The sequence below is a fragment of the Plasmodium vivax genome, chromosome 10 (assembly GCF_000002415.2).
Source record: "Plasmodium vivax chromosome 10, whole genome shotgun sequence".
NCBI classification, from domain to species: Eukaryota; Apicomplexa; class Aconoidasida; order Haemosporida; family Plasmodiidae; genus Plasmodium; species Plasmodium vivax.
Genome location: NC_009915.1, coordinates 1,312,091 through 1,326,197, shown reverse-complemented (window position 1 = coordinate 1,326,197; position 14,107 = coordinate 1,312,091). Strand labels below are relative to the sequence as shown.

Below are 14,107 nucleotides of genomic sequence, written 5' to 3'. Positions count from 1 at the left end.
ACTGTACAAAAAAAAGCCACGTCATGCGACTAGTGCATATTCAAAATAGATGTTCTTGCAAAAGGTCATAACTGAAAATGCGTAGGTCACCCATTCATCCCGTTGCAACACAATTGTATATGTATAATGTATACGTTATACCTAAATCCTAATACCTAAACCCTAATACATAAACCCTAAACCCTAATACATAAACCCTAAACCCTAAACCCTGAACCCTAAAACCTAAACCCTAATACCTAAACCTTAAACCCTAATACCTAAACCCTAAACCCTAATACCTGAACCCTAAACCCTAATACCTGAACCCTAAACCCTAATACCTGAACCCTAAACCCTAATACCTAATATGTAATGTGCACATACTGCTTGGAAACTTTTTATTCCACGAATATTCAACTGGACGCTGTTCAAAAATAAGGGATGATGCGTCGTCGTTTTGTTAAGCATTTAATCTGCCACCGCAAATACTTTTTCGTATGAAATGTTACACGAAGGCACTTTATTTCATCAAAATGAGAAAGCACATTTCTTCTACTTTATTTGAAAGTAGAGCTAATGTGAGAAGAGTGCCCTCTCCAATCGCAAAAGCGCATCCTTCCACGCCAACCCATTTGATCGCTTTAACTATTTTACGCTTCCTAATCTTTTCCACTTCGTAACATAATACATACTTTCTAGGAACATCTATTTCGTATAATTATCTTTAGCCCCAAATTTTCACCAATTCATTTGGCTAAATTATACATACCGCCTTACAACCCACACATTACAGTGAAAACAAGAAAACCAATTAGGCCATTCGCCGGGTATCATAAGACCGCCTATTTCAAGTTAACATCGGGACACAAGCGTTTTTCTACTATGCTATAAGCCTACAACTTCACTAACCCAATTCTTCAGCTAGAGAGTCACCTTTTCACTTCAATGTTGGCGATTCGTTATACCTCCACATTTCGAAGACACGCAACATATGGAGGTGTTGCATTAAGAAGGAAAAAGAAAAAAGAAGAAAAAAAAATACATATATATGTAAACATTTTCACCGCTTAAATAAATAATCCGTTCCACAGGAGGAATTAATTTTCCCAAACATTTAATTGAAGAGATACGTTTAAACGTTTCCCCTGGCGGGGGGAAAAAGATAGTTCAAAGAAAATGTTCCTACACAAAATTGGCAAAGAGCCAACAAGGTGATAATGTGAAACTATAGGATGTGATAAAATGGCTATATAGTGACTCGTCCAAGAGGTCACAAAAAGAACATTTAAGAGTCTTCATTCATTTTGTTATTACTCCACCAAGTTTAAGTTTTCTTTGCTGTTTTACTTTTTTTTTTAATTTATTCATGCAAGAATGAGAAAATCACTGAGCCTTTTCTCCAAAAAGAGAGAAACTAAAGCATCCTTTTCCGATTTTTGCGCATCCTGAATTTATCCTCTTATCAGGTTAAAAGCACATATATATAGAAAAAGTTATGGGAGAGCCTCACTTAGTTACTTTTTTTCCTTTTTTTTTTTTTTTCGTGTGTTTAAATTGTGATAAACGTCGCTAACCGTTCTTCCCCAAATGGAGGTTATATTAAAAAAATGTACCTGACGATAAACAGAGCGATATACACAGTATAAACAAGCAGTTTAGTTTATTGTCACTCCTAGTAGCTGACCATTATACATGTAAATTCCTCCAAGATGATTCCGCAAAATGAGCATTTTTAAAGCATGGTAAACATCGTTTGAGTTTTAATAAATTCGTTCAAAAAGAAAAAAAAATTGTGCATTAAGTGATTGGTAAAGGTATGTACATTTATATGCACGTGTCATAACGGTAGTGAGGAGGCATTTTTCCCTTCCCATATTTGCCTTTTTCATCACTTTATTGAAGCATTAAAATTTTGTTCCCCACGTATAATGTAATTCCTTTCGAAAATTTACATTATACGTGTATGAGTAAACACGCGCTTAGGAATAAACATAAGCATCATTACACATGTTATATTATGCACATATAGTTTCATCTCACAGTTAAAATAGCAAAGAGTATGTTCTGTGCAAAAGAAACTTCGATAAAAATAATTTTTCTACTTTGATTGAAAAGCATTAAACTACATGTCGATCGGAGGAGAAAATCTAAATTTTTTGCCCTAACCCAAGTGCAGTTATACATAACTGTAGCTGTAATGGTAATTCTAATTCTAATTGTAATTGTAATGTAAATATACTTCTAACTGTGAGCCATAAAAATAGAGGCCAACTTTACTTGTTACGATAGCGAAGCCTCGTCAATCTTTGCGTGTATATTTTTTGTACTTAAGCGTACATATATTTGCATCGCATAGAAAAAAAAAAAAACGATTTCGCAGATTTGTTCACATGGGGCAGCATATAACATTTGATTTACAACGGGTGGTAAATGTACCTTCGCTCCTAAATTCTAGCGCTACCATATAAATAGTGCTCTTCCGTGATTCAATATTTAGCAAAAAAAAATACTTAAAAAAGAAGTAAAAAAAAAAATTAACCGCTTTTTTATTTTACATATGAATAATATATATAATCTTCATTTGACATAATTTTCATTATTGATACTTTCTTAATTTTATTTAATCGATTGTTGATGCTTTTATTTAATATTGCTCTGTTTCGCAAAGCGTTCGGGTTTTTAAGCCAAAATGTTGATGAAGTGTTTCTGAATTTTTTGGCATTCTCCGAGACATTTTTTGGCCGCTTTGGGGACATTTTACGGCGTTTCTGAGACTTTTTTGTAACATTTCTGTGGGCTTTTTATAGTGGCTTTTTAAGTGACTTTTTTGTGGCTTTTTAGTGACTTTTTTGTAACCTTTCTGAGACCCTTTTAAGACTTTTTTGTAACCTTTCTGAGACCCTTTTAAGACTTTTTTGTGCCTTTTTAGTGATTTTTTTGTGACTTTTTAGTGACCTTTCTGAGACCCTTCGGAAAACTTTTTGTTACTATTTTGCCCACTGCTTATTACTACCTTTGATTTTTCCACATTACATAATTTTCCTTTTCGTCAAATACCCGATTTTTGGCATTTGAAAAAAGGGGCGGTGGATTCGTAGGCATGTACGCGTTGATAGTAACTCTCACAGTGATGCCGTAAAATAATAGCAAAGTCGTTATTAACTAGAATGAAAAATAAACTGAAGATAACCGCCTCAGTTAAGTTCCATCGTTAACCTTATTAAAAACATATGAAATGAATGATGAACTTTATGACTCTTCTAAATTATTGAATCATAAGAATAAAAACAATGGGGAAGTAACGTACGCCACTTTGACCCCACAGAAGAACAGCATAACTGATTCAAACTCGGCTTCTACCCCTAGATGTAACGGCACATACAAATTAGGAAAGAATAATCGAGTATATAATAAAATATATCAAGTCATTCTCAATTTCCGTTGTGCTTTCAAAGGATTATCATCCGTATGCAAGATAAGATTCCTGGAGCTCCTTTGTATTTTCATTTATTTAATCCATTTTCAAGTAAGATAAAAAAAAAAATGCCTACTTAAAATATAAGCATATTTTCTGCGTACCTTTTGCCTCTTCGTTACTATAAAAATTGTGCAGCCAAAAAGGAAGGCGTGGTAAACCCTGCCCCCATGCCCTCATCTTTTCCATCCACATGTATGTATGTATATATATATATATATATATATATACATACTTCCCTATATGTACCCACTGCAGAAACAACCCCATTGCAATGTTGAGAGCTACAAAATGGACAAAATATTATCAGGGAAAGGGTACTACCAGGAAGAACTACACTGGCAAAGCGTTATAATGTTAGGAAAACCGAGTAGGATATGTAGAAGAATACTCTTCGAGAATCGACCAAAAGAACAGAAAGACAACCCGCTTAAAAATAGCCGAAATTTAGCAGAAAAAAAAAGTTTAAAAAAATTTAAAACATCAAATAAAATCGATTTTGCAAACTTGGATAATAACTACAAACCATATACAATTCCAAAAGATGATGAAACCAGAATCATCTATCAATCTGGGGACTCCAAAAGTGTGTCCTACTACACATATCTTTCAATGGAAAAGAAGGAAGAAAACAAAAAAAAAAGAAAAAAAAAACAGGGATTTATGAAAAGATTATGTCCTTGTTTATTTGAAAAAAAAAAAAAAAAAAAACATAAACCGCAAAAAGCAATCTTTTACATAGGAGAGGATGCTCGACAAACTTTAAAGAAAAGCTTTTCACAGAAGTGACATTGGAATATTTATTTCTGAAAAAAGAAGAGGAGCACTAAGATAAGGGCGTCTATCTTCCTCTTCGGCTTCTTCCGCATTTGATTTGAAAAGGAAAGGGGTGGGAAAATGTGACTCGACAAAAAAGGAAAAAACGCCACTGTTTAGAAGCGGCACTGTTCAAATGCGGCACCATTAAAAAACAGCGTTGAGCTTAAAAAAGGAAACAGAAATAGGGTTACGAAATTTCATTACGAAGTAAAATTGCGGAGTGGAAATTTTTTTAAGACGGGTCCTAGTAAAGGAAAATATGAACATGCTCACGGTGAGTAACCGCGCATGTGCCAGCATTGCCATCGTGGGCCCCCAGATTAATAAGCGTCTCCGCTTTTATCACGTCTACTTAACGTATACACAGATCATGAAATACCCTTAGCATACCATTTAAAACGTGCCACATTCTCCTACTCCTTTTCTATCAGTTTTCACATCCAACTGTTAAATGTTATTACCTTTTTTTTTTTTTTCGTTGGTGTTATATTTATTTCATGCCCTCGGTGAGGGCTCCGCACCTTTGTTTTTGTTTGCTAGCATTTTTCTCGAATTACCACGGATGATTACAGTACCGAAAATTTTAATTGTATTCTTTCAGCGTCAACGTGTATATATATGTGCATGTACATATGTATGTTTATTTGTGCATGCATATATGTGCATGTGTGTATACATATACCTACGCATATGTGTGTTAATTTTTTCATGTATAATTTTTCTCCCAATGCGACATCTTTCGATTTGGTGCTTTCTCTGATGGAGCGCCCTGTCGCCACCCACCCGAAGCGCCGCCAAGCCTGTTTATAACGCCCCTTCCGGGTGTTCACCTGTGTAACGTATTTGCCACTTTTTTAACCGACCAACCGCTTAACCGCGTAACTGCGAAAGCGCGAAACCGCGCAACCGCTTATCCGCATAATCTTTTTTTTTTATTCGCTCCTTACTAGTGATGGGCATACATATTACCGCCGCCTTTTTTTGAAAAATTCCCCCCTTCCCTTGCCGCACCATTTGCTCAGTTGAACAGATCATATGTAATGCGCACCCACCACAGGGCAATTGTTCTACAAATGAGCGTCATAATTCTTTTTTTTTTTTTATATGCTTGCTCACCAACTGAGTGATAGCTAAATGCGATCTTCTTTAACCATTTTGCACACGGTAACTATAGCCAAGTTGGAAGGGCAAATGTCCAAAAAAAACACAAAAATGAACAAAAATGAACAAAGAAAAACAAAATAAGCGCTAATAAACTAAAATATAATGCAGTAAAGCAACAAAAAAACGTGCAGACTAAACTCAAAAATTTACTATGGTGTTGAAATTTTTAAAGCCTGTTAAAGCGGGAACATAAACGAAGGGCAAATGAAAATGCGCGAATTTGCTCCTTTAAAAAATTTTCAAAAAGCACATGTCAAATTGGTCATGAAAAATGTTCGGCCAAATGGTGCGTGCTTCACCGTTCTTCGAAAATTATTCTAAACGGTAAGCAGCGCACGTGCGCATATGGACGTACGCATTAACACGCACAGATGCATTCACACCTACGTATGCACACACCTGCGCGCGTTCGAAAAATTCGCCAAGTCAAAGCAAGCACAAATCTAAAAGCTAACAAAGCACTATACGATAAACGGAGGGAAGATAGAAAAAAAAAAAAAAAGAAGAACGTTTATGACTCCATACCTTTCTCCTTAATCATGTGGAAGTTAACTATTGCACGATCGAAATGTTCACGCATGTGACAATTCATAGTAATGTCAAACAGTTCCGCGAAATCTTCTGTTAAGAAATCCAATTCTGTGGACATGAGGTTGCTATACATGTCTACAAAGTTTTCTAAGTTCTTTCTCCTGAAAAAACTTTTCAAAAGTCGTAAACCTTTCAAGTTTGGCATTTTGTACGTTTTATGCATTAATGAATAGTCAAATTCTCTTAGAAATCTTTTGTGTCCATAAATCATTTTCGTTTTCATAACTGAAAAAAAGGAGGGTAACAAATCATCTACAGATCCAAAGTAATCTTCTTTTCCATCTTTTACACAAAAGCCAAAAGTAGGGTTATGATTATGTGGTCCCAATAAAAGAAGTGAACTACTACGTCTCTTTAACCCTAATCTTTTCCTTTTACTAATAATGATGGAAGTACCTCTGGCAGGCTGTGTTATATCAGAATTGTAGTACATATCGGAAACACCAAGAAAAGCCAAAAAGTTTATATCACGTGCTGCATATACTTCAGATACACTAATAGAAGGGTCTTCTTTTGGTAAATAAGATCTTCTAAATGTCCTGATATCATATGGAGCGAACGCTGGAATAGGATTAGTGTTGTAAGTAGCATGTGTTCTTCTATCAGCTTTGGAAATATGCTTTTTAAAAATATTTACATCATTCTTCAAATTCGAAATATCCTGTTCTTTAAGTACCAAACCATCAATGTATCCCAAAAGCGTTGCACTCGTGAATAAAGAAAGAAAATCTTTACTGAAATCTGGATGCACATCTTTTAATAAATTTTTGAAATAGGTTTCATAATTGTCTGTATTTGACATCGATTTTATATCCTTAGCATAGTTTTGAATTAAATATATAGTGAAGGCTCGCACGAAACATGTCTGGTCTTTGTTATCTAAAGCGTATAAGTTTATATCTTCTACATATTTTATTGCATCAGTAGGGTTAGAAAAATGACTGAAAAAGAAATGAACCCAGTTTCCTAAAATTTTACGTGTAGTTGAATGTTCCAAAACCATGGATGTAATTGAAAGATCCTTGAAATTCATGTTGTACAATTCTTTTGTGCAAGTATGTCCATCTACACCATTATTGAAAAAAAGGGTGACCAGGAAGGAAATCAGAATTATCGCTTTCATCTTGTCTTTCTCTGTCAGTTAAGTGTTACCATCAATTTTGTGAACCACTTCTTTTTCTATTCTTATGGGGAATGAAGGGACCTGGAAAACGTACACGGCTACCCCTTTCTTCACCAAGTGGAAAACGGTTGAACGCCCGTACTGGGGGTATTACGTTGGCGCTAATACACGCGTGCTCACGAATGAGTGTACGACGGGTGCGTGTCGTCTGTGTGTGTATCGTATGTGTACACCTGTGCGCAGCGAAAAGTGTAAAATTTACGTCACTAAAAATTAAAGTATTCACATCGAAACTCGGCGTCCGCGAAAAAAGTCATAGGAAACGGAGGGGAACGGAAAAGCGCTAGCCGAAAATGGCGATGATTAGCTAACAGCACATGTTGCAGACTTCGTTCACTTGTTTTTGCGTACGCACATGCAAATGTACACATTTACGAGTTTACACATTTGTTAATTTAATTTTATTTTATTTTATTCTTTTTTATTTACTTTTTTTATTTTTTTTCCCGCGTTGCAAACAATATCAAGTGTTTAAAACAATCTGGCAATTTATTGCGAACAAGTTAAAAGCTATAGAACAAATTAAAACAATAGAGGAAAAAAAACACAAAATGGTGTCTACTTCGCGCATTAATTAAACAAAAACAATTTCCTCTTTGCACTTGATATGCATAACACACGTTATCTAATTTACGAAACATATGTAATTAAATGTGTAAAGAATTGTAGAAAATTGTTAATTTCTTTTATCGCTTCAGTGTTGTTCGTAGGTGCATACGCGCGTGAACGCAAGCGCAAGCGCAAACGAAAATGCAATTTTCCTAAATGCCAATAAGCAATTGTTGCATCCATTAAATAGGCGATGCCGTAGACAGCATATTTTTATTTACAACATTTCTGCAACTACGGTGCTGTACGAAAAATTAAAAAAAATTTCCAACTCTCGCAAAAATAGTTAACCATTTTTAGCCACTAAAAAAGGAACAAAAGTGAGGACACCCCGATTTATTTGCACAATTTAGACAAAAAAAAATGGAAGATCATGCGAGCAAACGAACGAGCGAACGTACGAACGAGCGAACGTACGAACGAACGAAAACGAGTGCGATCCGCGTCCATGCGCATCCGCTGGGGAAAAACTTTGCAATGTATCCGAAAAATCGACATAACTGTACTCGCAAGTTTGACCGAAAAATAGACCATTCACCGTTTACTCATTTAAAAAAATAAAATTAAAGAAACGTTAAGTGTAAAAATAGCGCTCCAAAAATTTTTTCCTATCCAAAAAGTGTCCATTTAAATAAAATCCCCAATTGAGAAAATTAATGTCCATACGCGCACGCATAAAAATATGTGCAGCATGTGTAGGTGCACATGTAACGTGAACATGTATACGTGCACACGTCTCCCCCCCTTTTCGTTATTTTTGTAAATTTGACTCAAAAAATTACTTTCGAAACACCTGACTGAATTCATCCCCCTGCTTTTCGTTTTACTAAAACTGTTGTTTCGTTTTTCACGAAAAGCGGCGAAAATGGGCACCTTTTTACTTTCGCATTTATACGTCGTTTTGAACAACAAAGTTGTAGAGTTTGTCCGCTTTCTTGCCATCCATTTTGCTAACAATTTTTGGAGCCATTTTCCCACTTTTCTTCCCCCGTCGCGCGACAACCGTACTTTCGCCCACAAATGAACATGCACTTAGGCGCCCTTTCTTTTTTGCTTTCCTCCGGTTCCTCTTTCTGATGTGAACAAATGTGTACACCTTTTCATGCGCTGGGTACATAAAACTTCTGTTTAGTATCTCTCTATTTTCCAACTTGACAATTTTGCCCCAGGTAACCCCCACCATTATGAATGGTTCCATTCGGCCATCCATCTTATACATGCCTCCCTAGCACAGCACATTTGGTGAAACCAAACCAATGGTGAGTCTCATTTGAATCAACGGATGTTCGGTTAAATATACATGCACATGTGTGTATCCTCCTTCTCCACGGTTACAATGCGACGTCCCCTCCCAATGTGAATTGTCTCCATATGCATATCCATATGGGTGTGCATTTGTTCCCGCTTGGCAGACGTTTCACACCTGCACTCACTACATTTTTGGAAGTTATCCACCTGAACCTCACCGCTGATTTGCATTATCCAGCATGCTAAAGCTTTCCAAAAAGCTGCCCTCCCTAAGAAATAACTCTAACTTATTTAGTACCCCCTCGTGTGGAACCGTTTTTAAATTGCAACATTTGTAAATATCTTTCAAGAAATTTATGTTTACATCATTTCCCTTCTGCAGAATTAACTCTTTTATCTCTACTTTCGATTTTTCAAATTTTTTCTCCATCACTAAGGCAAATGCAATCAGCACTTTAACGTAACTGCAAAGGGGGTTGATTTTTTGAGCTTTCGAGAAGCTGTTCAAAGCATCTTCATTTCGTTTCATTTTTAAAAATATGACCCCCTGCATAATGAACAGATCAATTCCTTCATAATCATTTTTCTGTGCATGCTCTAAACATAGTAAGGCAGTTTCGTATTTCTCCTGGTGATTATATATTGAAGCGCAGTACATACACACAAGTGCATCACTACTATTTAGTTTCAGGCATAAGCTCAAGTGCACATTCGCTAGCTCGTAGTTTCTCTCCTGAAATAATATAACACTTAGTAGCAAGTGCGCTTTAAAATTACAGGCATTTATTTGTAGACATTTCGATAATGCTAAAGCTGCCTTGCGCATGTTTCCCAAAAGTTTCATTTCACAAGAGTATAGAATATATGCATATTCGTAAAACTTATTTAGCCTCATTGCCTTTCTGAAAAAATATGCTGCCACTCTTTTGTTATTTTTTAGGGAAAAATAATTTCCTATAAGGCATAAAAAATCTTCATTCACTTCTTTCTTCTCATAACTCAGCAAAATGTTTTCTATCTTGTCTATATCTGCTTTGTGCCAATAACATGTTGACAGAAAGGGTAAATGTTTCGTATAAAAAGATTCTATATCATGGATTTTTTCAAAAAAAAAAATCGCCTGTTCATAATTCCTAAGTAAAAAGTAACATAACCCTTTGACGTAATAAATGCATGTACTAAAAATTGGTCTGTCTTCCCACTCCTCTATTAACCCTAAGCATTTTCTAAAATCATTTACATAAAAGTAATAGTACAATTTTCCTACTGTCGATAAATTTACTATTGCTTTGTTTGAAATGTACTCACTTCCTTCCTCTCGTGTGATCACATTTATTTCCTCTTCGAGCGGCTTTTCACACTCTGAAAGGGACTTCTTCATTTCTTCTTCTCCTATTAATGAGAGAATAAACTCCGCGCTCTTCACATCTATGCGGTTTGTCTCCTTTCCGAATTCTAACTCTTCCAAGATGGTATCGTCCGAATGGGAGGTTTTCTCCTTGTGGGACCCTCTTTTCTCATCGCAGTGGGAATCGGCATTTTCCGTGGTGTGCGCTTTTGCATCATCTGCGTCGTACATGCCTCCATTATCTGCGTCGTGCATGCCTCCATTCTCTACACCATACTCGTCAGCATTCTCTACGTCGTACTCGTCTGCATTCTCTACGTCGTACTCGTCTGTGTCCTCCTCGCCATACGCATCTATATCTTCCCCCCCGTCGCACTCGCCCATGTCCTCCTCACCGCACTCATCTTCGTCCTCCTCGCTGTACCCTTCTTCATCCTGCTCGCCGTACTCCTCTTCATCTTCTTCTCCGTACTCATCCTGCTGCTCCTCCTCATCCTCCTCCCCGCTGCACACCCCCCACGACTGGAAAAAGGGCACTCCAAAATTATACACTTTCGAAAACTTTTCTACTACTTCTGTGTACATAGCATTGGAATAAAAGTTTCCGTGCAGCTTTAGTAACTTCTTAAATGCGCAAAAGAAAAAGGGACATGATTTAAAGCACAAGTAATAACAATAAAATGCTATATCTATTAATTTCTTCTTTTTCGCATCATTAAACCACTCATTTTTAGCTTCCTTTTCGCACAATTTCCCCATAATGTAATACCCAGCACTATGTCCTGGAAGATTTTCCACATCGTAAAAATTTTTTTCATAAAATTGGATATTCTTCTTCTCGTACTTTTCGTGCATCTCCCCCTTGCAGTTATATTTTATGTACTCCTCATCCAGCAGCATTAGCAGAATGACTTTCCTTTTTTCCTTCTTCAATTTATAGCAAGCATAGATGTATCCGTATTTTACAACATTTTCACAGCTATCATCTTGGCATTTTCTTTTTGTATAGTCATATAACCCGTTCAAGTCGCCATAGTTTAAATAAGAGTCCTCAGGAATGGCAAAAGGGTTTTCCCCCTGTCGGTAGCAGTGGGTGTCTAAAAGGTCTTCATACAACCTCCTTTGAAATTTTAGGTTGTACTTTTTGGACAGATGAAGAGCGCGCTTTAGGAATTTCAAATAGCTAGACGAGTTTTCTTCTTCCTCCATTTTTTGAGAATTTAAAATATGTGCATAAAAAAAAAGGGGATAATTCTTCCTTCTTGATTAGTTAAACGTGGTATAAAAACCCGGGTATGTTTTGTTCAAATTTTTGTTTCTTCTTGTCCTTCCGCACAACGGTAAGGCGAATGCCTATTCGTCATTATGTGGTATCTTACCAATTTGGGGGATGGGGGGGACTCTATTTCATTTCTTCCCCCCTTTGCACAATTCACCCTTTTCTTTATATTAAAAAAATTAACCACTCAACCTTCTGTTATATCGCCGAATCGTCCGCGAAATGTTAGGTACCCTCTCAAAATAAAAGTTTGCGTCACAATTAATAGAACAATTTTTACAAAATAGCCCTACTTTGTTCATTGCCCGCAATTTGATCAACCTTGCGCAGTCTGCTCCATTCCGGTCCCTCTAGTGCAACATGAAAGGTACCTATATGTGTATATCCGCATGTCCACTCTGAACGTATGTTCCACCCCTATTTCGTTTTTTAGTAGGCGGTTATTTAAGCTGTAAAGAGGCTACAAATCATTGGCTATTTATCCGCTACGATCTCGATTCACCGCGCACACAAAAGGGAAGAAAGGAAAAAGCGAACAACTGAAACAAGAAATTGATTAACAATTCAGAGATTCAAAATACGCAGTGGTATTCTTTTTGCTCCTCAATTTGTGTGCACTTTTTTGTTCTTGGGAATAGCTTTGCATGTCGAACCGTTTCGCAGGTTCAGGAAATGAAAATTGTGTTTTTTTTTTTTTAAATATATCTTTTCCTTTCACATCGGTGTAGGACGTGCATACATTTTGAATAAATTTCGAAACGATTAGACAATACATACCCTTCTTTGCTGCCTTGTTTGTACTTTTTTTTTTTTTTTTTTTTTAATTTCGATTCGATCACATGCAAGGAGTTGTGCAGGAATAAACGCCAATGACCCATAATCCATAAGTGTAAAATTAAAGGAGGGAAGTGCCTTAAAAAATATGCCCTTACCGATGAGACATCTGTGCAGCTAGCACCTTACAGCTTTGGAAATGACTCAAAAGGATGGTCATAATAAAATGCGCTGCCGCATGTACATGTGTGTTCATTTTTTTTTTTTTTTCCTAGCACTTTTAATTAGGGGCAATATGCTTCATCTTTTGCCTCGTGCGACACGATGTGACGATATCAAAAAAAGCTGCTTTTCAGATAAAGAACATGAAACATTTTTGGGAACATTTAAAATTTTTGACCAAAGGGGAATACACACATGCGTATGTGCCTACTGTATGAGCCCACTTGTTTGCTTACTGCATGTGCCTGTTTGCTTGCCTACACAAATGGGTGAGGCACCCTGGAGGTAACTTTCTAAAAACGCCAATCGTGTAACATTCCCACGAGTAACTTATTCTGAAAAATACCGAAACGTGTGCTAACAATAGATGGGTAAAAAAAAGATTTTTCAAAAATTGGAGACCGTGTTAAATATATGAGTTATGTGCTAAGACATAGGTGGTACTATAATTACACATTTTTTTTTTCTTATCGCAATAAAAAAACCTTCGCAGTAACGAAGTAGATACCTTTTTTTTTTCTCCCTTTCGTTTAATTTATTTCTCATTCTTATATTTTTATTACAATTCCTCATTTCTTTTTTTCCCCTTCCCTTTGCCATTGCCAAGACATATTCGTACAAAGGAGTGGCAAAAACGGGTGACTCATCACAAAAAAACAAAACGTTAGGACGCGCGCTGAACACACATATATTACACACGGAGTAAGCATACACATATGCGTATAAAGCGAACGCAAAATGCCATGCTTGTAAATGTCCTTGCTGCTGCTTCCGCTCTCCCCTTCGTGTTTCTTATAGCTATTTTTAGCCTTCTCTTATAGCCGATATTTTATTTTAAAAAATTGTCTCAATTTTGCGAAAAAAATGCAAATGGAGGGTAGCATGATGAACTGCCTTGAGGGGAAAATCGCAAGTGCAAAGTGATACATACGCGCTGCATGCTTAGGCATTTATCCATACATAGTACTGTGTACACATGTGCATACATGTGCCCCCACACATAACGTACACATATATGCGCACATGCGTATTGTGAAGAACGTAAGCATTTCCCCTTTTGCAATTCGCTCATTTCTTTTTCCTTTTTGCTAAATAAACTGTATTATAAGTACCACTGTGTTCCCATTTCTTTTAAACATAGACATTGCTACGGGTTAAACATTTTTATAAAAAACATTTTACATTCCTGCTTTTGCTTTTTCGCGAATCCGTGCGGTTACCATTCTATTTTTAACGCATACGTGGGCGTACATATGTTATATAATGTGTGCATAAATAAGCATTTTTTTATTCTTCCAAATGTAAGATATTAATTTTTCTGTTTTTCTGCTTTTCTGCTTATCTGTTTTTCTTCTTTTCTGTTTCCCCGTTTTTTTTTTCTTCTTTTCTCTCATTAGTTTCTCTCTCTCCCTC

General features: G+C 36.4%; 3 protein-coding genes across 3 annotated transcripts, besides 5 other annotated features; 1 reads left to right on the top strand and 2 right to left on the bottom strand.

Moving 5' to 3' along the window:
• Positions 1-3,557: 3,557 nt before the first annotated feature.
• Positions 3,558-3,579: a microsatellite.
• A 169-nt stretch (positions 3,580-3,748) lies between these two features.
• Positions 3,749-4,246, top strand: PVX_097585 (hypothetical protein, conserved; the record flags this gene model as incomplete). The annotated part of the gene is made up of 1 exon (XM_001613126.1): positions 3,749-4,246. One exon carries the CDS (start codon positions 3,749-3,751, stop codon positions 4,244-4,246), a length of 498 nt encoding a protein of 165 aa, XP_001613176.1.
• A 1,267-nt stretch (positions 4,247-5,513) lies between these two features.
• On the bottom strand, positions 5,514-7,154 carry PVX_097590 (rhoptry-associated protein 2, putative; the record flags this gene model as incomplete). The annotated part of the gene is made up of 1 exon (XM_001613127.1): positions 5,514-7,154. One exon carries the CDS (start codon positions 7,152-7,154, stop codon positions 5,952-5,954), a length of 1,203 nt encoding a protein of 400 aa, XP_001613177.1. The 3' UTR covers positions 5,514-5,951.
• Positions 6,431-6,462: a microsatellite.
• A 573-nt stretch (positions 7,155-7,727) lies between the features above and the next one.
• Positions 7,728-7,756: a microsatellite.
• A 1,529-nt stretch (positions 7,757-9,285) lies between these two features.
• On the bottom strand, positions 9,286-11,628 carry PVX_097592 (hypothetical protein; the record flags this gene model as incomplete). Its single annotated transcript, XM_001613128.1, has 1 exon — positions 9,286-11,628. The coding sequence occupies one exon, from the start codon at positions 11,626-11,628 to the stop codon at positions 9,286-9,288; it is 2,343 nt and encodes a 780-aa protein (XP_001613178.1).
• Positions 9,604-9,656: a microsatellite.
• Positions 9,751-9,773: a microsatellite.
• Positions 11,629-14,107: the final 2,479 nt, after the last annotated feature.